Raw genomic sequence first — 26,747 nt, forward strand, 5'->3', positions numbered from 1 at the left:
GGGAGAGGTGTAGAAACAACAAAACCAATACAGCTTGTGTTTGAAGTTGTTCAGAGCAAAGCCCCCTGAAAATCTCTGATTTTCAAGGGTTCCCTCCACCAACAGTCAGTCACTAAACCCAAAGATGAGCTGGAGCAAACCTGCTCCAGCACAGGCTGGCTTAAAGTGTCAGTGGTGTATGCACAGCTGCCAAGAGCTGGTAGGGCTGTAGCTTTAGGGTGAGGGCACTGCTCTGTACAACTGTAACTTCTGAACAAACAACTATCTCATTACAGTCCCTTCACCTTACCCATATGAGATGAAAACACATGGAACAAGTGATTTTCCAACTCTTCTTCAGAAAGTATATCTTTACACTTTATTGACAGCCAAGTTATCTGAACTCATTAAAAAAAGTTCACTTTAGCCACCATATTTGAAGAAACGCTTCCCATTGTTACTTATTTGACTGTTCTGAGACAAAATTTTTAAAAAAGCTCTGAATGGAAAGTAACATTAATTGTAAAAATCCTCAACCCTTACACAAAGTTAACCAAGTGTACAAAAAATCCACAGAAGCACAAAAGAGACTGCTGCGTACACAAACTACACAGAGCAAATGAAGTAGAACCGTTGGCTTAAAGAGATAAGCCAGATACACTCTTGGAAAGCCAGCTGAATTCCCATAAGGAGGGCAACATGAGTACTCAGCTAAAAGGTATTACATTCACACACTGAATGAAACAGTTATTTAAGTGCAAGTCATGGAAATAACAGCATGTGCATCCAGCAGGCAAGAGAACAGGCACCAGCATCATCTCATCCATGTTAACTACACCACACACTACAGGTGCCTGGCTCCTAAGTCTTACTGTAAGAGCATGAGGTATTTCCAATAGAAGGATCCATGCTGTTTGCAGTATTAAAATCCAAACTCCAAAGATTTAGTTTTCTTTAGAAGTAGTTATATATTGGCTTTCCCACCAGCTACATTAACAGATGAAAGCCTGCCACTAACTGCCTCCCTTTAGCTTCATTCCTCTAATGAAGTAACCAACCCTCTTTCTTGCAATTGAGATGAAAAAGTCAGACTGCACCTTTCAGAAGTCTGAAAGTTGTATTACTAAGACCTATTTTACATAAAAATAAAAACATTATTTTGCAGCACTACAAGTGTTATAAGACTATGTAAAAAGATTCTTTATAAAGAAATACTCTCAAGTAATTTCATGACAAAATTATGGATTTTAACAAAATATCGTTTCAATGCATGAATTTTTTCTTGTGAAAATCAGATATTGACCAGACACCATGGCTTTCTGCTGAAAATGGGAGTCCAACAGTAAAGAGGCCCACAACTCGAAGCCTGGAAAGAAACTTACTGAAATATGTATTAAGTGCAGAAAGAGTGGTGGTACAAAGCATAGTTCTTTGTTCTTTGACAGCACCCATGTAAAATGCCAAAGCTTACCTGAACTTCAGAAAAGCCCTGGACAGACACCCTTCATTCTCCCACAGCATCCTCCTGGAGAAAATGTCTGCTTATGGCTTGGATGGGCATATTCTTTGATGGGTAAAAATCTGCCTGGGTGGCTGAGCCCCATGAGTGGTGGTGAATGGAGTTAAATCCAGTTGGTGGCTGGTCACAGGTAGCGTTCCCTAAGGCTCAGGACTGGGGCCGGTTCTGTTTAGTAATGATCTGGATAAGGGCATCAAATGCACCCTCAGCAAGTTCACAGACAACACTAAGCTGGGTGGGAGCGTTAACCTGTTTGAGGGTAGGAAGGCTCTACAGAGGAATGCAGACAGGCTGGATCAATGGGTGAAGGCCAACTGTATGAGGTTCATTAAGGCTCAGTGCTGAGGCCTGTGCTTGGGTCACACGCAACGCTACAGGTTTGGAGAAGAGTTGCTGGAAAACTGCCCCTGCAGAAAAGGAGCTGGGGTTGTTGTTTGACAGCCAGACGAATATGGGCCAGCAGTGGGCCCAAGAAGGCCAACAGCATCCTGGCTTCTACCAGAAATAACATAGCGAGCAGGGCCAGGGCTGTGATCATCTCCCCTGTAGTTTGCACTGGGTGAAGCTGCACCTTGGGTGCTGTGTTCACTTTTGGTCAAGACAGACATTGGGTTGCTGGAGCATGTCCACAGAAGGACAACAAAGTTGGCAAAACGTCTAGAGAACAAGGCTTATGAGGAGTGGCTAAGGGACCTAGGGTTGTTTAGACTGGAGAAAAAGAGGCTGAAGGGAGACATTTACTGCTGTCTACAAGTACCTGAAAGGAGGCTGGTGCAAAGTCGGTGTTGCACTCTCCCCAAGTGATAGGACTAGAGGAAAGGGCTTGAAGTTGCACCAGAGCAGGTTTAGACTGGAGATTAAGAAAGATTCCTTCACCCAAAGAATTGTCAAGCACTGGAACGGTGCCCAAGGACATGGTTAAGGTACTGGAGTGTAGATGTGGCACCTTAAGAATGTGGTTTAATGGTGGACTTGGCCGTTTACAGTTAGACTCAATGATCTTAAAAGCCTTTTCCAACCTAAACGAGTTTGTGATTCTAATTCCACTGACCTGAGATTTGTTGAACCATCACAACTAACGTCTACAGTGATGTTGCACAGGCAGAACGGGGCAATTTGGAAATACCACGCTTATAGTTTAACATTGAGTTCATTTAACAAGTTCTGTTAATCAGCATTCTTAACCATTAATTCACTTCTGAAACATATTTCCCTCCTATTTTAAAACTTGGTTTAATTCATACATTTCAAAGAGCCAAAACCAGTCCATATAATTTAAGAAGAGAATAAACCAGCTAGAATAACAAGCAGTTCTACAGTAACTTAAAAATGTAAATACCATTTAGAGGAAAATTAAGCAAATACTGGCTTAGATGTTTCTGAAGAATGGTTTCTTATGTTTGGAAACAAAAAGATTTATATATCATAATTTAATACTTTGGGCTCATATCATTAACACTTCAGTCATACAAACTCAGAAAATAAATTCAGGAATTTCCATCTCAGAAACCTGTGAGCTTAATTTCAAGGTAAATATGGGCTTGTTTTGATTTAAGTTCTGCAGTTCAAAACTCATCTCCAAACACATAAGGAAGAACCCTCAGCAGTTGCTGGGCAGATACCTGCCAGATGGAGAGTGGCTCAATACAACTGAACTTTTAGACAGGGGTTTCTTTCTTTAAGAGCCTGTTAAGTTTAAGAGGCATTTTAATATACAATTGTTACAGTAAAAAAATGTTCCCAGAGTTTTCCAAGCTGTTTCCTATGCTTGCTGAGACCACAAAAACCGGTCACACCTTTCCAACATGGACTGAATCAGCGCTCTGCAATTAAAGGGGAAAAAAAACAAGACCAGAAGTCAGACAGTAAAAAAAAAAACAAAAACAAAACAACAGAAAGAAAAACAGATTTTGTTTGCATTTTAAAGAAAAGTTTGTCAAAAACATGTGTCCTGGTTTTGTCTGGGACAGTTAATTTTCTTCCTAGCTGCTGGTACAGACCTGTGCTTTGGATTTAGTGAGAGAATAATGCTGATAACACACTCATGTTTTAAATGTAAGCACTTCTTAGCAACAAGTCAAGGACTTTATTCAGTTTCCTATGCTCTGCCAGTGAGAAGGGACACAAGAAGCCAAGAGGGAGCAGAGACAAGACACCTGGCCCACAACTAATCAAAAGGGTATTCCACACCGCAGCACGTCATGCCCAGTATATAAACAGGAGGGGATTTTGCAGGAAGGGACCGATCACTGCTCAGGGATGGGTGTGGCATCAATCAGGGTTGGTAAGAAACTGTACTGTGCAATACTGTTTGTTGGGTTTTTTTTGCTTTCACTCTCTGTTACTTCCCTTTCCATTATTACTGTTACGAGTAGTATTAATATTATGTTTAACTTTATTTCTAACTGTTCTTATCTCAACCCACAGGTTTTTAACTTTTTTTCCAGTTCTTCTCCCCATCCACTGCAAATGTAGGGAGTCAACAAGCAGCTGCATGGTACTTAGTTGCCAGCTGGTGTTAAGCTATGACAACTGACTGTATTTCAGAAGTAATATCATGACATCACCATGCATGCCTTCTCTGGAAGGGATAGGCAAGATCAGAGTCTGTGCAAGACTCAGCAAGACAGCTATCTCCTTCACACCTTTAATGTATAATTTCCTGTTTCCTCTTTTTTCCATTTCCAAGTGCCTATATCGCACACTACACAGCTCTTAAATAACAGAAAAGTTTTCAGCTAAGTTTAAAATCTGAGATAAAAATGTGAAGTATTTTATCTTTTTGTTAACTGGAAAGAGTTTAAAGATCCAAAATGAATAATGTGGATCTTTTGTTGATGTGTCATCTTACCTTTGCCTTTTCTCAGCAATTCTCAGGATCTCACAGACACCAGTAAATCTCTCAGACAATTCTAGTGTCAAGCCACATTCCTGCAAGAGAGGCAAGGCACGGTTTGGGCCAATGGCTTTTGCCAGCAAGAGGGCTACGTTTTCCACAGTGATGCAGTCCGGGCAGCTTGGGCTAACACTGCTGACAGCATTCCCATTCTGTGGGCCATGGTGGTGGAAAGCTGTGCTGTGATTTTGTGTGAGGTGCAGAAGAAACTTCCATTCTTCTATGGTCTCTGGAATGGAACCTAAATGTAAAATGAATGTTACATTATTTGTAAAACAATGATTATTCTGAGTCTACTCTTTTAAATGAACCTGTACTTAAAAAGGGAAGCTAGCTGTTCTGTTTTTCTCTGTGAAAGTTTAACAAGTGTTACCAACAAGCAAATAGTGTACAGAAGTGTACTGCCTTGACTGACTTGGTATAAAGATTCAGCAGTGAACTACACACAAAGCTTCATGATAGTTCAGCATTTAAGGCTTTGGATTAGGTCAAGAGACAAAAACTGGTTTTTATGTCCATCTTAGGGCTACTGGGAATTTAAGTTCCATCATGTTATAAAATGCTTTACTTGTCGTAACTGTGTGTGTGTGCATGCATAGCAGAGGAGTTTCACACTGTTCAGGGAGGCTAGCTATTCTTCTACCTACCACTCCAAGTTTAGCTTTTAAGCATTTTCTAGCACAACTGATTTCACAAAGGACATTGTGAAGATATGAGTGTTACACACATTAATGTGTTTCAAATACGCTGCACCACACAGTGCTACCAAAACACTTAAAAAAAAATAGAAATTCAACTCAACTTTGGACAAATCAGAACATAATAAGGGCAGTTCCTGTACTATGCGCATATGATTACACAGCTTAAGACTCACTAACCATCTTCTCCATTCAACAGGCTCAAGTCATCCAAATGAGCAATACTAGTAAAGGCTTCTATTCTTCTATCCAGCTCAAGGCAGAGAAAAAGATATCCAGTCCAAAATCTTGAATAAGAGAGTAGAGATTTCCAGGAATCAAATACTCAGTTTAAACTACAGTCAACAATAAATAAATGCTCATTTAAATATCAGTGAAGACAGAAGCAACTGAATTTCTTGAATGCCAGAAATCACTGCAGAGTGGGGACACAGGAATACCCCTTAACCAAAAAGGGTATTTGGTACTTAAATTGAACACTCAAAACAGGATAGGTTTTTAAGTAAAACTTGTCCAAGTAAGAAGCAGATGGGTCATTTTTATTTGTATCTTTCTGGGGTCAGAACACTAGCTAATCAAGAATCACTAAGCTTTTTCTTACCCATGTGATTTACAGATGTCAGTCATCTTTTCTTTTGTAGCAAAGTTAGCTGGGAGTTTAATCAAAAGCAGAATGAGCTGGCTGTAGCCCCATGTAAACAAATGGGATCGTGGCCTAGAATATGAGAAATTCAGTTTTAAAGCATTAATAATTTTCCTTCAGAACATGATGTTCTCTCTAGAAGAAAGGCAGGTGTATGAGAAGAAAGAAAAGTGAATTAAACATTGTGTATAGTCTCAGTAGAGCAGTCACTCTGAGAAGTGTTACAAATAAGGTTATTTAATCATCTCATTGCTTCTGCTGAACTCTGTAACACAGAAAATGCTCCAAGGATTAAGGGACATCCAAACTATCAGGCAAAATTTAAGCCAAAATTCTACAGACCAATTAAAGCTTTTTGCTGCACTCAGGACTTTCGGTGACCCCTGCTTTACCTGGGATTTCCTTCCGCATCCACAGTATTTGTTCTTTGTGGTGCATCATGAGAAACTGCCAAGCACAACCAATCCAGTCGTACAGATTCAGGCTGCAGAAGAGATCTAAGGAGAGATGACCTGGAAAACACAACACAGGAAAAAAAATGCCAGTTTTAAATATACCAGACATGGAGGAGCAGAGACTGTGTGTGGGCAAAAGAAAAAAAAGGAAGAAACAAAAGAGATAATACGAAATATGGAAAAGCTTGGAATGATTTATATTTTTAGAAATGGAGAGGACCACAAAAAGCCATTCAGTTTGCAGGCTGGGTTCACCTAGGGGTTGTTTTAAGAATGCTGTCTGACCTTAGACCAAAAATAGTCAGCTCCACTGCAAGCATTATTTAGAAAAACCCTTTTAAAACTAGCATCTAATCTAAGAAAACAAAACAAAACAACAAAAAACAACAAAAAACCAACACTGAGAACAAATAAAACTGGTAGAATGAATTGGAATCTATTGCTGAAGAACATCAAGATAGATACAGGAAGAGTTAAAAAAGCCTCCAAAAGCCAAAACCAAACAAACCCCACAGCTACATAATTAAGACAGCAGACAGATTAAAAAGATTCTGTATTCCCTTTACCTTTTATCCTCAGGCTTTGATTTCACCAGACTATCTAAATATGCTAAAAAGTGAGCTGGATCATTCCTGCAAAGCTGTTTGATATCAGAGGGCAAGAGGGAGGGGTGGAACTTGATCAAGGGCCGAAGAGCTGTTTCCCCAAATTTTTCATAAAGCCTAAAGAGAGAGGACAAACAGCAAGTTATAATTTTCCAAGATCTCTTGCAAGTTCAAGATAGCACTTAAAGTTGATCTCTTTAAAAGATTCCCAGAGAGCTTCATGAAAAATTCAGTGAACCAAAGAAAACTAACCAAACAAAACCCACTTAGCTACAAACCTTTGAGCATGTACCAGTAAGAGCGGGCTATCATCCCAAGGCCCCAGGTCATGCAGCTGTTTCAGTATTTTCAACATATCTTCATTTTCCATTGCTAAAGCCACTGGGCTATGACAAGTTAGTTCTGAAATAAATCAGCGCACAAGTTACAAGATCAGGGCAAGTTGGTGTTTTGTAATTCACACACACACAGAGCTGTTGCTAAGCATAAGGACAAGAGTACCCCTACTTTCATGGAACTCTAGCTAACAAGTGAACAGATCCTACATGTTCATTTCATAGAAATTGACATCACTCATCTGTGCTTACAGCAAATTGCAGTTACAAAATGATATGATTAAGCCACAGAATAATACTCTAGATATATTTTCCTTTTCTTTAGACTTCTAAGATGTTAATTTTTCTCTTGTGTGGAAAAAAACCAAAACCAAACAAACAAAAAAAAACCAAAATAAAACAAAAAACCCAAAACCAAACCCCAGCCCACTGCAGGACTTATGGCTTGCTGAATATAATGCAGATCTGCAGCAGTTTTTCATATTTTACAATCTGCCTCTATAAATAAAAACTTCAGCTTGGACACTGACTTCACAGAATGTAGAATTCAGCATGAACCTCCATCCTGATGAAATGCAGGTATCAATCTACAGGCAACAAGAACAATCAAAATGGGAACAAACTAGGAACACATACATTACTTTCACTTCTAAGGCTGTTGAAGTCCAAATAGTGAACAGATTCCCATAAACCCAAATATTAGATGCCAACCCTGAAAACAAGATACTGTTGTTCGACTACTGTTTGCACCAAATCAATGCCAAGACTTTAATTCACTTTTGTAAAAAATGCATAAAGCAGAAGCTGAATGTAGACCACAAAGTTCTCTTTTCCAACATAATCAGGAAGCTTTGGTTTAATAAAGCTAAAGAGGCATCAAAAAGATCAGAAATGATTTCCGTGGACAAAGGAAGTCTGGAGTGATCATAAGGCACTCATTTGCACAGAACCATCTACTCCATTCAGTTTTGTTTAACTTTAACCCTATTTCTCTAGAAGCTAAAGAATCTTCTGTTTCCAGTGCAAATACCAAAGCCCCTCCCCTCACTTCTTCTTTGTTTCCACAAACATCTGATTCTAATTTAGATGCTTTGCTCTTTGAAGCACATTTGTTTTTAACTAGGTCTGGTCTGTAATCACTACAGCATTCAATCAATAAGCTCCATATAAATTACAAGGTTCAGAACTGCAAAATGTCAGAGAGGAACTGCAATTCTTCTTAAGTTAGCCTTTGGGGGGAAAACCAGCCAACCAAATAAACCAAAAATGGAACAAAACCTCTCACACACCAGCCATCCTCCCCCTCCCACACTACACCTGCAGACGGAAAATTTGCAGACACAAATGGGACTGTCTTCGAGCTTCTTGATTTTTTTCTCCTAAGCAGTCTTACTTTCAGTTTACCAGTAATAAAATTGTCATTAGTTACCTTTCAAGCCTGCGATGTATGTTTCCCATACATTAGGACTGTTTGCATGTATGGTTATAATACATTGCTTTAGTCTTTTTAAATCCAAAAGAAAGAAGTAGCTTCGCATAAATCTACAAGCCAAGGTCCATGAAGCTGCTAGTGGCAGACTCCCATCAGAACTTTCCTCAGCATCACCACTTCCACAAGAAAACACAGACATCTCAAAACACAGTGTTGTCAACTCAACAAGATCTTTCTGAACATCTGGTTCTATGACACATGGAAGAGACACTTGAAAGCCGCAGTCCAAAGGTCCCTTAAAATCAGTACTATTTTCACACATGGCCTTGCTTACACAAGTTTCTTCAGCATTTTCCTTTTCAGTGTAGTTTTCCAAGATACTGCTCCATTCTTTGTCTTTTGGGTCTCCATCAGCTGGACCTAGTCGTAGGTTTTCTTGCAGAACTGCACTCTGTTCTTCAGCACACACAGTCTTGTGGTTCTTGACAGTGGAAGCAGAACGCTCTTTGCTGCCAAACTTCTCTTCTAGACAGACAAGCCATTCCTGTAAAACCATTCTCATACACTGTGGTTCTAACAAAACCAGGGGATCCTGGAGTTTGGCTCTGAAGCATAAAAAAGAAGTTTGCTAATTTGCTTAATAGTTATGTCACAAGTTAAGTAATATGTGTATTTTGTGTAATTCAAAGTATACTCCTAAACTTGACTTAGTTGGGGTTTTGTGGGTTTGAGTGCATCAAACAGAATTTAAGCTACTCAAGCTATCTACTTTGATCTTAGTACATTCCAAGTTCCCCAAGGTTTCTTTCAGAATGGATTTTTGTTTGTTACATGGGTTTGGCTCTGTTTTTTTTTTTTTTAAACTATGCTTCCAGTTAGAACAAAAAGGTAACATTTGAGTGCCTAAATAAACCTTTAGTGGGTTTTGCTCAGCTTTAAACAGGGGAAACAACTAACCAAATGAGATAATTTCAGATTATGTTAATAGACATTAAGAGCATTACACTTACATGTATGTAATGAATTAAGAAAAAAAAATAAAAATATAATTTTTCTAACAAAACCCAGTATCTATACACTAAAAGGTCTCCCTGCTTACATAGCTTCTGCTGTTGCAGCCTTGAGATCTCTTAGATGATCCTCCTCTGGAAGCTGGCAACTCTGTGGTTCTAACCTAGAAAAAACACATTAATTTCAGTCTTATCTGAAGTATTAGAACATAGATTTAGATTTGACATTACAAAGAAATTCTTTAGTATAACATGGTGAGACACTGGCACAGGTTGCCCAGAGAAGCTGTGTTCAAGGCCAGGTTGAATGGTGCTTTGAGCAACCTGGTCTAGTTTCAACCCCACCATGCCCGGGGCGGGGGGAAACAGCGGCGGGGAGTGATTGGAACTGCATGATCTGTAAGGTCCCTTCCAACCCAAACCATTCTATGATTATCTTCAATAATTTAAATGAGGAATTTCCTCACAAATTTCCTTAAGTTTGTGAGGAAACAACATTAACTCCTTCATTAAAGAAAAAAAAAAACAACACACAACCTTTGATTTCTAAAGAAGGAACAGCTCAACAGAAATTATGAATAGCCATGAAAAGCAAACCCGTAGTACTACTTTTGCAGCCTTCTACAGTGGATTTCTGCAGGTAGTGAATAAACGTCAGTATCATGCCTGTTATCAAAGTTAGTCCAAAATGGTAAATTAGCAGAATGTTGGAATACAAAATAACTTAGCTCTGTATGAATTAGACAACCATTGAAGAAGTTCAGCATTTTAAAGCTACCATTATTAAAAGCAAACAAAACCCAACCAACAACAACTCAACCCACACAAAACAAAACCCAACCAACAGACATAAGCCAGACAAACAAAAACAAAATAGAAAAATGTTTTCAGGAAGCTAAGTGTTTACCCCCCTACTCAGAAAGGACAGGAAATGAACTGCTGGACTCATGCCCGTAACTATAACTAGCATCACAGATACACTGTATAAGAACTGCTGAATACACTATGTTCATGCTCTTTAGTCATTACAGCACTGTGGAGACTGTGTGCTCCACCCCTCAGAAGTGTTCATTGCCTAATCTGCTTCTAGGAAAGGAGTCAGGGAGAACCAGTGAAACCCACCATAGTAATGAAGGCAACTCCTTGTTCTACCTAAAACAGCGCTTTTTCTGCTATCCTCAGAATATTCAGCAAATGCAACTGCTAAGAAAAGGTAACTTTTGCACTCACTCTTTCTTTTCCTGGGGAGGTGCTTCCAGATTAACATTCAACTCCTGCAGCTGCTCATCATCCTTTGCTTCTTGCCTTCCTCTAGCATCAGGGCTTATATGAAGTGTGCCAATCTTTTCAGTAGTTTTGCGTACAAAGCTGGAAACACTAGGAGTCAGAAGTTCAGATATTTAAAATGGTAAGTACAAATCTGAACACATCACTTTCTTTCCATTCAAACCATGATTTCAGAAAACTTTATAATCTGAAGAATTCTCGAGAAAAGGTTGAGAGCACCAATGACCAACCAGAACAAAACTCACTAATAAGCTGCTCAAAATTCTTACTTCAGTCATGGTTCATACTTTCAGCACAGAATAAAACCCTGAATTATTGAAGACTTGGATTTTTTTGCTGCTGGAGAAACAGCATATTAACATTAGTGCTTATAGCAGGACATGTATTTAAATGCAAATAAATGCAAATAAATGCAGGTTAGCCACATTGCATTTTAAAGCTTATAAAGCATCATTAGGAAATTATGTCCCTCTTGGGGGTAAGAAACAGTTTTACAGTACTCCAAATTAATTCTTCAGATTATAAAGCTCACTATAAATGTCCTTGTCATGTCATCAGTCCCTACCCCTTCAGATATTTTATCCAAGAGGAAGTCCAGTGAGCATTTTATTCAAGAGGAAGCCCAGTGAACATACCAAAACCCAATTATTTCTACCACTGCCATGAAAGGAACTATATCATCCACAGTTGATCATAAAAATCAGCTTCTTGCTTTCTGGCCAAGAACTAGTTTCAGAGCATCAAGAAAAAAGCAACCATTTACTTGCTTGCCAGAGCATATGGCATCTTTTACTACACCAAGTATAGCAACGGATGAAGGCTGCTGCAGAAGAGAGCACAAAACAATTGGACTTTAATGTATATAAGGATTAAAGGTAAACTTAAAAATCAATTTTAAGTGTGATAGTAATGTATTTAATTATAAATTGAATACAGTAAATACTTGAATACTTAGTTATTATTAACAGAAACACTTATTACTGGTAAAGTCCTAAAATTTGCTTACAGTTTAAAAGGAATTCAAAACATTCAAAACAAGGTTATTCTGAGATCCTTATACAATTGATAGCAGCTACAGTCTTCTGTTGCAGGACATATTCACATACCTAAGTTATTAAGGGAGGGCTATGCAACTTCTCACACCACCATTACGGGCCAGCAACATTTTACCTCAGAAGCTAACATACATAGTTTTTTTCAATTTTTTAGGTTTTTAACACCATCTCCTTTACGTGTGTGTGTGTGTGTGTGTCCCTGTTTTTTAAAGCAGGTTTTAGAGCAGCAATTTGATTTCTCATAGAATAGACATTACCATATTTACTTGCACTGGGCATAAGCTACCATTATTCCATAAACACTTGGGAAATTGCTTAGATTCACTGAAAGGTGCATATGGGGAGATAGCAGACCATGCGGTATAATTTGCAGCTGTGTTTTAGCACTATCTAGCATGCTTTGAATATTTTAATGTTTGTCCCTAAACAACATCAGAAGCCTTCACTCATTTGTAAGAAATCTAAAGTACCAGAAAAGCAAAATCCCAAACCAATATTCAGTAAGTTTGCTTTAAAGACAAATCACAACCACAGTTCACAAGGCAGTGTTAAACATTCTCAGTCATTTAAGCATTCTTAGCCATTTCAAAGCAGAGGTTGAAATCTTGGCTCCACTGAAGTTAACAGCAGTTCTAACTTCATTTGAGAAGCTCTAAATAGCCTAGCAAACTTGACTGCATCTCCAGTGTTTCAGTTCACATGTTACGTTTTTGCAGAACATAGCATGAACTAAACCAGAAAAGGCTACAAATTCAGAGGACAGAAAAGGGAAAGATGTAATGGACGGGTGAACCTGCTGCATGTTTTACCTTTCTTTGACAGCTTGGAGAGAGACGAGAGGAGATGGGGAACGAAATGACAAAGGAATACTGAATGGAAGAAATGTCTCATTCCGGTCAGCTTCAACCGTCACAGATGTATGAGATACGTTGTCTAACAAATGGAATTGAAATAAAGAGTCATGAAACAGTGACCTGACAAAAATGGAACAGTGAAACTAACTGCAAGTCACTAATTCATAAATGGATAACCTGCATGAGATATTTTCCTCTTTAATACTCAGGAATGTGTGGAACCAGAAAAGTGCTACTTGGTTTCAAGAGCCATTTTATTACTGACTTTGGACCTAGTAAGTCTGCTTTGTTAACAGTCTTTTGGCTCTGTAACAAGGCAAATTATGATCAACAACTGTATGAAAATGATCTTCTACAACTAGATTTACAGTTCATTTAGGGGACAAAAATCTTAATTTAATCTACTGCCAGCTATTTAAATATCTAGGAAAATGCAGTATTATGGCATACATAAATTTACAATGCATGGTTTCCTAAAATCTAAATCACATATGAGCACACAGAGACATAAAAGCCATGGTTAAGATATAAATCACCCTTTTATCTGGGCAGACTTAAAGATATAATTAAGCCCATAGCTCTCTGGCATTTGATACGAACCACAGGAAATACAGAATCACCGACTATTGCCTTTTCTCTCTTATATCCCTGGCAGTATCTACAATGTTTTTTGAGTAATCATTTCCTGGTACAAACATACACACTGTATCTTTAAGTGATGTAAAAAAGAAAAAAAAGGATCCTTTTAAGTAAGGATGACACTGCATTTTGCAACAGTCAGCACTGCCTGCATTGTTGAGAGGAAAAGACGCTCTGTAGTTACAGAAATTCTACCATGAGAATCCACAGCATCTAGATAGTGCCTAAAGGTCACAAGTGATTATATGATTGCTTGTAAATAAGGCTGCTTTTGTTCATTACACATATTAGAAATGTAAAAACTTATGACATCTTACGTAAATGTGAGCAGGGAAAGACTAAATCCATTTTCTCAAATAGAATCATAGAATAGTTAGGACTGGAAAGGACCTTAAAATCATCTAGTTCCAACCCCCTGCCATGGGCAGGGACACCTCACACTAAACCATGCCACTCAAGGCTCTGCCCAGCCTGGCCTTGAATACTGCCAGGGATGGAGCATTCACAACTTCCCTAGGCAACCCATTCTAGTGCCTCACCACCCTTAACAGTAAAGAATTTCTTCCTTATATCCAATCTAAACTTCCCCTCTTTAAGTATACATGCTTCAAGAAGCATCTAGAACTTCTATGCTTTGAAATAATCAGTAAATTTGTTGTCTCTTCTTGAGCAGATAGAACTTTTCTATCTTTTGAGATTCAAAAACTGCATCCCTTCATTTTAGTTTCAATACTGGAAATTAAACACACCCTTCCAAGTTTGTGATACAAGTAAAGACACACATGTAAAAGCAAGTGCTACGAACAGCATGCAGCTTAGTCAGCAGGACAACACTACTGACAAATAGGGAAGTAAATACTAATCTTTATGCTCTCCCTCCCCAGTGCAGTTTTCCCTGAAAAAGCATCCAAAATTCTCTCCATCTTCAACTGGCATCTACTCTCTGCAGAAGCTAAAAAGGAGCCTTTTTATTGGAAAGCCTTTCTAGCATACCTGGAACTAAGCCAGCTCCTCATCATGCCAGGTTTCTGCATCCCCTCCCAATCCCAACCACAGCAGAGAACAAGACCACTGCTGTCCATTTAGCTTTTGTCCAGCAACAGATATTTGTTAGGTGGAGCTCCCTGGATGGTCTAAGTGTTAGTTATTAACATTCTATAATCCCTTCTAAACATGAAAGAGATAGTCCCCCGTGCAAAGGAAACCTTGAAGTTAAGAACACAGTAAACCTACTGGTTTCCCTGAAGAAATATAAAGTCAGAGCCAAAATTAAGCAATTCTTTCCTGGTACAAATATTACTGTAAGGACAACAGCAAAAAAAAAACAAAAACAAACCTCATTCAAAGCTCAATTAACACTGACATAGTCTGCTGAGAGACTCTTGGCATTAATGCTAAATTGCACATTGAGGGATTGGGAAGGTGGAATTTGAGTGAAGTCCCAGCTTGGTAAAAGCCCTCTGGATCTTTTTGTCTTGTTTCTCTGGGTTTTGTTTCTTTTTAAGCTTATGATTTCTGTGGAGCTAGCATTTCACCCCAATGTTTCAAGAAAGAATTTGACTGAAAGGTGGGGTGACTGTTCCCATTGATCAAATTAGAGAATTTAAATCATGGATATCACAATAATGGAAAGTAAGAATATAGAGCCAACCCAATCAAATAATTATAAACTAAACAGAAATTGCATCCAAATAACATTATTTTCATTAAGAAACATTACCAAGTTCTACTTGCTCATCTTCCTGGTGTGCAGGAAATTCTTTAAGTCTCTCATCTTCTGAGAATGTTTGACTGTGGAGAGAATTTGAATCTTCATCTGACTGACTGCCTCTTCGGCTGATAACACGATATATTCCAGAGTCTAAGACACTGAAACTTTCCTGTTAGACAAGGGAGAGGAGTTAGATGTTGTAAGAGTTGTACTTCCTTGTTAAACTTCTTGCAATGAACTAAACCAACCATACCCACACAAATAACCTCACAGCACTTCACAATTCACTGTCTGGAAAAGTCCTATATAACAGCATATTTTTGACATATGCAGATTGGAAAAGTACATAAGTGGCACTAAGTGTGCAGCCCAGTGACTTAAAGATGCATATGCTGCAACTGCTTTCAGGAAGAAGCCTGTGAGCAACTGATGTACTTGGTACAAGGCAAAATCATCTCTCCTTTAGTCCTGCATGCAAGATTGTCACTTTATCCCTTTGCACCTGTGCATCCAAGAGTCCATATTCCTTTTTGCTTGTTAATCATACCCAGCTAGCACACTTACAGATCCTGCTAAACTTTAGTTCCAGGACACACATACATTCTTTTGCTCATAAGTTTATGAGGTTTACTTTTCACATCTGCTAATGAAAAAAAAAACCCAAACCCTGTCTACCACATCAAAATAGAATTTATGTTACTTTGGGTATTTTAACTTTACTTTTTAAAGTTAACTTTTCACTGTTAAAGTGAAAGCAGCAGCTGATACTGTATTAACTATGAAATATTTCCCTTTTCTTGAAAAGCTGCTGAGAAGCTAAGACAAAGCACAAACAGCTGTACATGTAAAAGAATATTAGAAATATGCTTTGATTCCAGTATCTGAAGGGGGCCTATAAAGATGCTGGGGAGGGACTCTTCATTAGGGACTGCAGTGATAGGACAAGGGGTAACAGGTTAAAACTTAAACAGGGGAAGTTTAGATTGGATATAAGGAAGAAGTTCTTTCCTGTTAGGGTGGTGAGGTACTGGAATGGGCTGCCCAGGGAAGTTGTGAATGCTCCATCCCTGGTGGTGTTCAAGGCCAGGCTGGACAGAGCCTTGGGTGACATGATTTAGTGTGAGGTGTCCCTGCCCATGGCAGGGGCGTTGGAACTTGATGATCTTAAGGTTCTTTCCAACCCTAACTATTCTATGATTCTATTCTATGATTTTTTTCCTTAGTGTTTTCTGCTTAAGCTTCATAGGACTAGGATTGTTCTGTCCATTCAGACACTCAGTTTTCACCACAGAAAACTACAGTTTTAGTCAAGATGACCTTAAATGAAGCATGTTAGGATATTAACCTCAGCTGAGGAGAAAGCCTTCTTTGATCAATCTTTGTCTATATCTCAACCATTAGCTACAAAATAACATGGAAAAAAGGCAGTGATCTGAAAGCTTAAAGAATGCAAGCAGTAGTATTTCATACCTCTCTACCTCACCTAATTCTAGAAAATAGCATTATCAACTGTAGTAGATATGGTAAAAATGAAAGCCTCAACTTCAAAGTGATTTTAAGCCATAAAGATAAGATCTACAGGTAATGTATTTGGCACGACCTATATACATACATGAGATGAAATACTACTCCTTCTACTGCTGCCTGCAGAATCTAGAGGTTCCAACTTTGAAATCAATTCTTCCAGTTGCAGAGTAAGATCTTGTTGGGTTGAGGCATCCAGCTGAGACTTTAAGTGCTCCAGCCTGTCTAAAGGCAAATTTTTTCTTGCCTAAAAGTACACAGTGAAATAGAAGCGTTATTATTTCTAAAGTACATGTGAAAAGCAAAAAAGTACCATACATGCAGGCTAATTTTCATCTGAAAACTAGAATGCTTGGAATACTTTTTAAACACCCCCCCCCAAAAAAATCTCAAAACCCTATGGAACTCCAAGGAAAATGGGGGCAAGAAACAGAGTGAAATGGCGCTGCACATTTACAAAGAGGTATTTACTTACTCTGCAAGAAATAACTGCATTTTGGAAAAGGCAACAGACCCTGGCAGCAAGGGTCCAGAACCCTCTTCTCATCAGACGCTCTATGCAGCGGTCTACCAGCAGAAGGGAGAGATGAACAACTTTTCCATTTGTATGCAGACAGAACAACTCACTTTTGTAAACTGCAATATCCTGAATATCTGCAAAACCAGATGCACAGAAATATCTAAAGGACTGAAATCATGAGTCAATATTCCTTTCTGTTCCTGAAAGAAGGTGGAAAGGTATTTCCTATCTGACTGTAAAAGTGTACAAAAGCCTAATACACTGTAGCATAAGTGGCATGGAGAAAACAAACATTGAAGAATGCTAAGCTAGCATCTAATGACTACACAGCACAGTCAAAGTATCAAAGCTTTCCAGAGATGCATTTCTAGAAAGCATTTCTAGAAAACATTCAAAAAGCACACTTGAGTTACTGAAAAGCTCCCTTCTCCTCTGAAGGAGGACGAAAAACTCAAGACTGATGAAGATGAGAAATACATCATTGTTAGCTTTGAAATGGAAGGAAAACATCTGCTAGTAGAAAAATGCTTTGAACTTTCAGCAGTTTCCAAATGAAATAGTTATGTTATATGCAAATGTTCCATGACAACGGGCATTGGAAACTTAACACCAAATGGACTGGAGAAGGGAAAGGAAAAGACTGATGGACAATAACAAACCATTCTAGGACTATGTCTATACTAGTACACACAAAACCATTTTTGAGGGTTAACTCATCTGCCAAATAAGTACATTCTCTGGCACTCGTTTAGACAGGTGTTAGAAAAAAAAAAGTGTTTAAGCTTTCAGCAGCCAGATTATCCTTCACAGGATACCTGACAATAAACCTTTGTGATGGTTTAAGCCCAGCTGGTAACTAAGAACCACGCAGCCACTCGCTCACCCTGCCCCCTGCCCTGGACAGAATGGGGAGGAGAGCTGAAAGAATGCAACCCCCACAGGTTGAGATAAAAACAGTCCAGTAACTGAAGTACAATGTAATACTACTACTAGCAGTAGTAATAATAAGGGAAATAACAAGGAAAAAATATTAAACTAAAAGGGGAAAGGGAAAAAAAAATAAACCAATAAGCAGCAGTGATGCACAACACAATTGCTCACCACCTGGCAACTGATACCCAGCCCAACCAGAGCAGTGATCTGGCCCTTCCAGGTAACTCCCCCCAGTTTATATACTAGGCATGATGTGCTGTGGTATGGAATACCCCTTTGGCTAGTTTGGGTCAGGTGTCCTGTCTCTTCTCCCTCCCACTTCTTGTTCCACTCCTCACTGGCAGACCATTGAGACTGAAAAGTCCTTGATCAGGGTAAGTGCAACTCAGCAACAACTAAAATGTGTTTTATCAGCATTGTCCTCCACAAAATTGAAACTACAGCACTGCACAGCTACTAGGATGAAAATTAACTCTAACCCAACTGAAAGCAGGACAATCTGAATAAACACAAACAAGGAAAGGATATTGCAGGTTACCACCTCTCACTATTTGATTACTGTATTTTAAGATGCACTCTACACCATGTTTTGTTTCCCAAGCATATTTTCGTAAGTATGGACGGAGGGGCTGACTAGCAAAGGAATTGAAAGGGTTAATATTCAAGGATATATCTGAAAAATGACAACAAAAAAGTTCTCTGATCAATGTTCTACAACCCAGCTACAAAAATTAAGCTATATTATAGGCAAGGGCTTCAGAAGTGACAAACTTAACAGACAATATTACAAAGCAAAGATTCTTAGAGTTTACCTTTTACTTCACTCCAGAGTAAGACTTGAACGCTTTGGGGAAGAAAAATATAAATGCCTCTTTCTGTCCAGGTCATCACACAGTGCTCACTGCAAGCAAAGCAAACATTAATAGTGCAACAGTTAATTCTGGAAGTCACTGTAAAACACACACAGATGGCAGTGGCTCAAGTACAGGAAGTGAAAAGCGAGACAGTTCAGCATTGACACTTGGAAAATTCTATGCAAAAAGATGAACTTGGCAGTATAAATTAGGAGAATAAACAACTTTTTTTATTTTTAACTCTGCTTTATCAACAGGAATCTATGCTGACAAATACTCACCTCAGATACAGTAGCCTGGGAAAAGGTAAAGACTGTGGAGAGCAGCTGGAACTAGTATAATGAGGATCCAGCCTGTAAAGCAAAATTATGGTGTTACGACTACAGTAATATCACTTCCTTAAGATTCTTAACCCTGCAAATACAAGGCTGGCTAAATAAACATAGCCTTATGACAGCAGCATTCATTGTGGTAGTTACACAGACATACCTGCAGAATCAAAGTTTCAGCATTTTTGATAACTACTGGCTTCTATTATTAAAGGAGAGTGTATTAAGATTACTAGGATTAACACTTGACTGCACTAGGCGTTTATTTAACTTTCTCAGCCTTATGCAGCTCTTCTCAGCTAGTCTAGAAATCCCAACCAAGTGTATCACAGATAACACTTGTGTTTCTACCTGAGAGAAACAACAGGGAGAGGCGGTGATGACAGCAGCTGCTTGAACTGATGTGTGCTTTGCACTTCCCCGTCAAAGTTCACCTCCCACATCCTTGAGCCAGGTCGAGCACAATATATTAATGGCTGCTGATTTCCACTGTTTTTTCCACCAGGGAAGAAACATGCTCCAAATTCTCCATCTCTCTCTTTATTACCAATTTTCCAGAACTTCTCTCTAGTGAAAAAAAAAACAAAAACAAACCAATACTCATTAAGGCTCTAATTAATTTTATATTTTTCTTGAAGAATAAAAATACTAAATCCAAGTTGGTGATTTGGTTTTGGTGCTCAAAATAATCTGCCATTGATATTATAAAGCCTGCATGAAGTTTATGAAAGACAAAAAATGCAGAAGTATTCATTAGGCTAAATGTTTAGATCATTAAAAGGTTTTTTAACAGCAGAACCAGCTGGTCAACCTGGTGATGGGGAAGGTGATGGTTCAAATGATAAGAGAAACAGTTTCCAATCACATGAAAGATAAGACTGTGATTATGTATGGTTAGCATGGATTTATGAAGGGGAAATCATGTTACAACATGATGAGTGGCTTGATAGATGAGAAGAGAGCAGTGGATGTTGTTTAGCTTGACTTCAGTAAGGCTTTTGTCACTGCCCCTAACATCTTCACAGAGAAGCTGAGGAAGCATAGGCTAGACAAACAGACATTAATAAACACAATGCCCTGCACAGAGGGAAGAACAACCCAAGGCATCAGTACAGGCCACCTGGGTGGAAAACAGCTTGTAGAAAAGGACCTGGGGGTCAGGGTGAACAAGCAGCTGACCGTAAGTCAGCAGTGCACTCTTTTTGCAATGGCAGCCAATCTGGACTGCATTAGGAAGAGTGTTGCCAGCAGGTCAGTGGAAATGATCTTCCCCTCTTCTTGGCACTGGTGAGGTATCTGGAGCGCTGGGTCCAGTTCCAGGCTTCTCAGGACAACAAACACAGGGACATACTGGAGTAAGTCCAGTGATGGGCCACGAAAACAACAAAGGGATTGCAGCACCTGTCTTAAAAGAGGCTAAGAGAGCTGGGCTGGTCAGCCTGAAACAGGGAAAGCTCGGGGTAGAAACTCATCTGATCCCACATGTATAAATACCTGATGGGGAAGTAGAGAAGACAGAGCCAGACTAGTCTCAGTGGTGCCCAGTGAAAAGACAAGAGGCAACGGGCACAAATGGAAAGACAGAGGATTCCATTTCAACATAAGAAAAAGCTCTGTTACTGTGGGGGTTGTGAACCACTGGCAAAGGCTGTCCAGAGATCCTGTGGCATCCCTGTATTCTTGGAGACGCTGAAAACCTAACCAGACACAATCCTACAAGATCTATCTATTCTACCCAACTGTGCCATGAGCAAGAAAATTGGACTAGATGATTTCTAGATGATTAATGAGGTCACTTCAGAAACTGTGTGATTCTATCAAGTCCAGTATTTTACAAGTAAAATATAACTTGCCTCTCAGTATCACACAAATAAGTGCGTGTAAGTGAAGATATGAGCAGTCGTCCATCCAAATAATCAAGCTGAACAACCCGAGAATCTACAGTTGTTATAATCTGAACAGGAAACATCACAAAGGTAGCAGCAGCCTACAGTTAGAAAAAAGAAAATGTACTGGTCCTCAGTTCAAAGTAAAGATTATTTCATTAAGTTCCAAATTAAGAAGAGACTCACACATGCTATACATACGCAGCGTAAGACAGCAGTTCCCTTTTTCTCTCTTTACAAAACAAAGCTTCAATGCTCAAGGCATACAAATCTACAGCCTCCTTTTCCCAAAACTATTACTGAAAGTTTAAAAAAAAAACCAAAAAAAATAATTTTCCCGTAGAATCCTGACGTTTCTTTATAAAGAGTGTGTTTTCTATAACATTTAGAGAGGTTTTACTCTTGCTTTTGTAAGCTTTGTGCTTCTGCAAATTCTCGTAATTCTTCCCACAGGTACTTTCAAACAGCAAACAGTTTTATGGAGACAAGAGTGATTACTTGATACAAAAACCCCCACAAACCTTCCACTGGATTTAAGTGGTTTACACTAACTCACTTTCCCTAATGCCCTGCAGCAAATTACCTGAATGCTATTTATTAAACTAGTGCCTCAGTTTGCATGGGTGGCAGAAACAAAGTCACAGGCAGACTTCTTATTTAGAAGAATCTGCTGGGAACTGCACTCATTTTCTAGCAGTCACCATTTTGACAGCTTAAAGCTGTTTTATTTGTTAGGAAAGTGCCCAAGTATGTGACATGAGAAATTCAACAATCCAAGTCCTTAAGCAGACAAGAGCAGACACATATTCTGTGAGCCGTGCCCTTCTCCCCTCTTTTTCCTTCTTTTTCTGCAGTTGAATTTTTTGCTCCTATTTAAATGCTGTTGTCTTGCAACTTTTAAGGAAACTTTATGAAAGATTTTGACACAAGGGCTAGAAAGGACCTGGAGGAACACACCTACTTCCAAGCTGTGTTCCTTCTTACAGATTAAAAGTCAAGGGAAAGGACCCAGTAGTGGTAAAACAAAGAACACTCAGGCTAAAATCAGGCTAGTATCACTAATAGATGTGTCCTTTGCACAAGACGCAATGTATGTAAGCTTGACATTCACCTTTTAACTAATCTGCATGTTTAAGAACAAGAGTATCCAGAAAGAGACAAGCAAAACTACAGACTGGTATTCCCCTTTCTCAGACCAACAGGTGAGCTGAACCTGTAGCTGGAGTCTAAGGAATCCAGCAGGCTCAGAAACACCAAGACTCTGAACTTGTATACTTGTAAATTCCAAGAGAAAGAAGCTCTGCCAGATTTTAATTCTGCACATTTAAAAGTATTTTTATGTTGCATTATTAAAATAGCTAAAAGAGAAGGTGAGAAAGTTCATAGGTCAGGATTACTATAGATGTCTCAAGAGACTGAATCTTCAGCTCAACAGTCAAAGCTACCAGAACTTCATGAGCTGGCAAGTGTTCCTTTGTTCTGCTTTACTAAAATAAACAAAAAAATTCCACACATCATCCCCTGTGAACCTCATCCTCTCAAGCAAAGTATGAGACATTTTACCTTCCCTTGTTTTGATGTGTTAACCTTGATGGCTGATACTTTTCCCACATGATCTCCTACAAAAACACGAAGAGCAGCTGTATCCCAACGCAGAGCTGTGACTTTTCTGCCCTTGTGCTCAGAGGAAACATAAATCCGTTCTGGCTTCCCACGACGCTCCTGATTCAGCTCCCAGACTACTACAAGACCTTGGCTACAACAATTAGAAAAGAAAATACAAACTGAGACTTAATCTTCTAAAGTTTTATCAGTGATGAAGACACATTATTCCAAAGAAACAGAAAATCTAAGGGAAACAGAACATCTCGGAGCTGGTTGCATTTGAGGCTGCACGCTTTCAAGAACTGTCACATTCTTAATTCTCAAGAAGAGTAAGTGTCCTTCCTTGCATCACAGTGCATCAGCAGCCTTCTTTGGAAGGTTACTTTAACATTCACTGGAACTGCCAGTGACGATGCAGAAAAATAAGCATTCATATGGATTTTAAACAATGTAAGAAGTATTAACTACCAATCTCATTCTGACAAGTTAATCAACATCACAGAATCCTAAGGGTTGGAAAGGACCTCAAAAAATCATCTAGTCCAACCCTCCTGCAAGAGCAGGGTAACCTAGAGTACATCACACAGGAACTTGTCCAGGCAGGCCTTGAATATCTCCAATGTAGGAGACTCCGCAACCCCCCTGGGCAACCTGTTCCTGTGATCTGTCACTCTCACAGTAAAGAAATTTTTCCTGATGTTCACATGGAACCTCCTATGCTCCAGTTTACACCCACTGCCCCTTGTCCTATCACTGGACATCACTGAAAAAAACCTAGCTCCATCATCCTGACACTCACCCTTTACATATTTGTAAACATTGCTGAGGTCACCCCTCAGTCTCCTCTTCTCTGAGCTAAAGAGACCCAGCTCCCTCAGCCTCTCCTCATAAGGGAGATGTGCCATTCCCTTAATCATCTTTGTGGCTCTGCGCTGGACTCTTTCAAGCAATTCCCTGTCCTTCTTGAACTGAGGGGCCCAGAACTGGACACAATATTCCAGATGCGGCCTCACCAAGGCAGAGTAGAGGGGGAGGAGAACCTCTCTTGACCTACTACCCACACCCTTTCTAATGCACCCTAGGATGCCACTGGCCTTCTTGGCCACAAGGGCACATTGCTGGCTCATGGTCATCCTCCTATCCACCAGGACCCCCAGGTCCCTTTCCCCTTCGCTACTGTCCAGCAGGTCAGCCCCCAACCTGTACGGGTACATGGGGTTGTTCCTGCCCAGATGCAAGACTCTACACTTGCCCTTGTTGAATTTCATCAAGTTCCTCTCCGCCCAACTCTCCAAGCTGTCCAGGTCTTGCTGAATGGCAACACAGCCCTCTGGTGTGTCAGCCACTCCTCCCAGTTTAGTATCGTCAGCAAACTTACTAAGGGTACACTCAGTTCCCTCATCCAGGTCGTTGATGAAAATATTAAACAGCACTGGTCCCAGCACCGACCCCTGAGGGACTCCACTAGTCACAGACCTCCAGCTAGATTCTGCCCCAGTGACCACAACTCTCTGCCTTCTTCCTTCCAATCAGTTCTTGATCCACCTCACTACCTGATCATCAAGCCCACACTTCCTTAGCTTATCGATGAGGATGCTGTGGGAGACCGTATCAAATGCCTTACTGAAATCAAGAAAAACCACATCTACTGCTCTACCATCATCCATCCACCTAGTTACTTGCTCATAGAAGGTTATAAGGTTGGTCAAACATGACTTCCCCTTGGAAAAGCCATGTTGGCTGCTCTTAATGTCCCCCTCATCCTTGATATGTCTAGAGAGATACTTCTTTTGATGCTGAAAAGTCTAAAAGAGCAATTTATCATCATAACTTGAAATGCATTAGCTCACCCACCGATGTTGTTACAGAAAAAATACTTACTCTGGAACAATTATTCCATTACTCCAGAAAAGAAAGTTAAATAAACTGTCTGTGTGGAGAATTATTCTGTAGGGGCTTCTACCACCTCTGCCCACCTCCAAGTTCTCAGCAGATGTGCAACTTAGAAGCTACTTCAAAATATTTATCTAGCATTCAGGTTTGCTAGTACATCACTCACCTGGTGGCAACAGCAACATAGTCTTCATCATGCAAACAACAGGCAACCCGGGAAACTGCACCCTCCTGAAAGCAAGTACTGGAGTAAGTGCAGGTGGAAGTTTTTCTTACACTGCTTCTACCACTAGGCAACTTTCATCTTTAAGACATAAAACAGACTCATGTCAACAGCTGCTACCACTTTGTTGCGATGCAGTTTGGGGTTTGTTTGCAAACACTGAGCTTGCTCTAGAAAGAGGGAGCCATCATCATCAAAAGAAATGACTGCAGTTCATGCTCCAATTTGGAAAACACAGAAATCTGTCTCCTGTCCTCACACCTATGGAAGTCGTTTTGCCAGAAGTAAAAGTGAGATGTTCCCAACCTTAAAAGACAGCCTATTCTTCCTTTGCTTACACAAGTAGTTCATAGTTTGGACATCCAAACATTGTTCATTATCTACAGGTGACTTGCTCTGGTTTAAATATTTAGGCAACTTGGTTGCTGCTGTTAAAAGTAAGAATTTGAAAAACAAAGATCTGACCCTCTCAAGTAATTTCTTTCACACCTCATGAAATCTATTACCTCACGTGCTCTCGGGATGTACTCCAATGCCACAAACTTTCTTAAATGGAGCAGTCCAAAACGTCACCTTATGGGGACAATTCAGCAAGCAGAAAACACCTGCCGACTCTTAATAAAAATTAACTTGAAACAGTGTCTCTTTCCCAGTCCCATTTTCCCAGAAATTTTTTTACAGAATTCTTTACCCTTACCTTATGAGCGAGAAAAAGTCTTTGCTTCCAGACATCTTTCTGTATAAGGTTCAGTCCTCCTCCTGAACTGCCCAGAGCTAGCCATCTCTTTGACACATCTATACACGTGCACTGAAGGAATAAAAAACATAATGCATAACATGTCTGCTTGTAAGTACTAATAACAGTATCTTTCGCTTGCATTTTTATGTTATTTTTAAAGGCTTCATTGTTTGCCAGTGGTGTACCACTCTTGAAACACTGGCAGAAGTCAGATATTAAAACAACACACTCTACTATTACAGCAAAAGGTATAAGGCACCAACTGTGTAAAGCTCTATTATCCACAGTTTCATTAAGAAAACACCACACAGACCCTTTGCCTTCACTTGTTCCCAAAGTTTTCCCTCCATAAGCTAGCAACACACAAAAAGAACAAGATGATTCACAGAACTACAGAATGGTTTGGGTTGGCAGGCACCTTAAAGGTTATATCGTTCTGTAGGTTAATGAGATAATAAACCAAATAAGGTTATTATTTGAATTAAGGAAAAAAAAAACAAAACAACAGGAACACACACACCCCAAAAAGCTCACCCACCACAAACTCACCTTCAGACGACCAGAATCCAGCCTGAGTGCAGAAAGCAATGGATCCAAACATTCAAGCTCTGCCAAAACATGGTTGTAAGAGTCTGGAATTACTGGCGCAGAAGCCATTGATGTACACAACTGGTGCTACTTGCTCATGGGTGTATTACAGCTTCAGCTTTCAGCTATACCTGCCATAAATAAAGTCAGTTCTTGATTAGCTCCATTTTTCAACATTTGTTACAAAAAAAAATCCAAACAAACCAAAAACCACACAAAACGTCTTCCTCTTCACAGAACACCAGGTTTCAGTCTTGCCAAGGGCTACAAATTAGACTCCTCCTTCATTTGAGAGGAGTTTTTGCTGAACTTCATTTCAGAAAATTTAACCTATCAGACACTAACCTTGGAAATACTTTAAACCACAGCTATTAAGATATATTTATACCTACCTGTGAAACAAATTCTGTCTACCTGTGGAAAAACCCTTGGCTTTCCCCCCACAACACACACACTTGATTTGAAACTCATTTTCTCAAGGAAAACACTGAGCATTAGCATTTTATATCCACATCATCTTCTTCCCCAAAACCAA

At 39.5% G+C, this 26,747-nt stretch overlaps 1 protein-coding gene across 6 annotated transcripts; it reads right to left on the reverse strand.

Annotated features, from left to right (window-relative positions):
* HPS5 (HPS5 biogenesis of lysosomal organelles complex 2 subunit 2) lies at nucleotides 1-26,383 on the reverse strand. 6 transcript variants are annotated; one of them, XR_009745056.1, is made up of 22 exons: nucleotides 26,174-26,383; nucleotides 25,583-25,693; nucleotides 24,829-24,893; nucleotides 22,728-22,920; nucleotides 21,128-21,265; nucleotides 19,630-19,841; nucleotides 19,231-19,302; nucleotides 18,908-18,996; nucleotides 17,118-17,296; nucleotides 16,731-16,889; nucleotides 15,128-15,287; nucleotides 12,724-12,847; nucleotides 10,803-10,949; nucleotides 9,662-9,736; nucleotides 8,560-9,167; nucleotides 7,074-7,197; nucleotides 6,757-6,912; nucleotides 6,128-6,247; nucleotides 5,694-5,807; nucleotides 5,273-5,379; nucleotides 4,350-4,429; nucleotides 1-3,321 (listed from the first exon to the last, which is right to left on the reverse strand). XR_009745056.1 is itself a non-coding variant. In XM_061463022.1 (22 exons), the coding sequence occupies exons 1-22, from the start codon at nucleotides 26,279-26,281 to the stop codon at nucleotides 3,261-3,263; spliced, it is 3,408 nt and encodes a 1,135-aa protein (XP_061319006.1). In that variant the 5' UTR covers nucleotides 26,282-26,382; the 3' UTR covers nucleotides 1-3,260. The 6 variants fall into 6 exon arrangements, 4 of the variants coding, with proteins under 4 accessions (XP_061319006.1, XP_061319005.1, XP_061319008.1 ...); XM_061463022.1 differs by having other exon boundaries at nucleotides 4,350-4,635; nucleotides 19,630-19,845; nucleotides 21,132-21,265; nucleotides 26,174-26,382; XM_061463021.1 differs by having other exon boundaries at nucleotides 4,350-4,635; nucleotides 26,174-26,382.
* Between the last annotated feature and the right edge of the window lie 364 nt (nucleotides 26,384-26,747).

The sequence above is a fragment of the Pezoporus flaviventris genome, unplaced genomic scaffold, assembly GCF_033815535.1.
Source record: "Pezoporus flaviventris isolate CSIRO_AGI_PZ_B2104156 unplaced genomic scaffold, CSIRO_AGI_Pfla_v1 ptg000036l, whole genome shotgun sequence".
NCBI classification, from domain to species: Eukaryota; Metazoa; Chordata; class Aves; order Psittaciformes; family Psittacidae; genus Pezoporus; species Pezoporus flaviventris.

Bases quoted from the DNA above. Each gene is read 5' to 3' on its own strand.
- HPS5 (XM_061463022.1), bottom strand. From the start codon at position 26,281: ATGGCTTCTGCGCCAGTAATTCCAGACTCTTACAACCATGTTTTGGCA. The intron at 18,997-19,230 runs GTGAGTATTTGT...CTTTGCTTGCAG, and splicing joins CCCAGGCTACTGTATCTGAG to TGAGCACTGTGTGATGACCT. The intron at 16,890-17,117 runs GTAAGTAAATAC...GTGTACTTTTAG, and splicing joins ATGCAGTTATTTCTTGCAGA to GCAAGAAAAAATTTGCCTTT.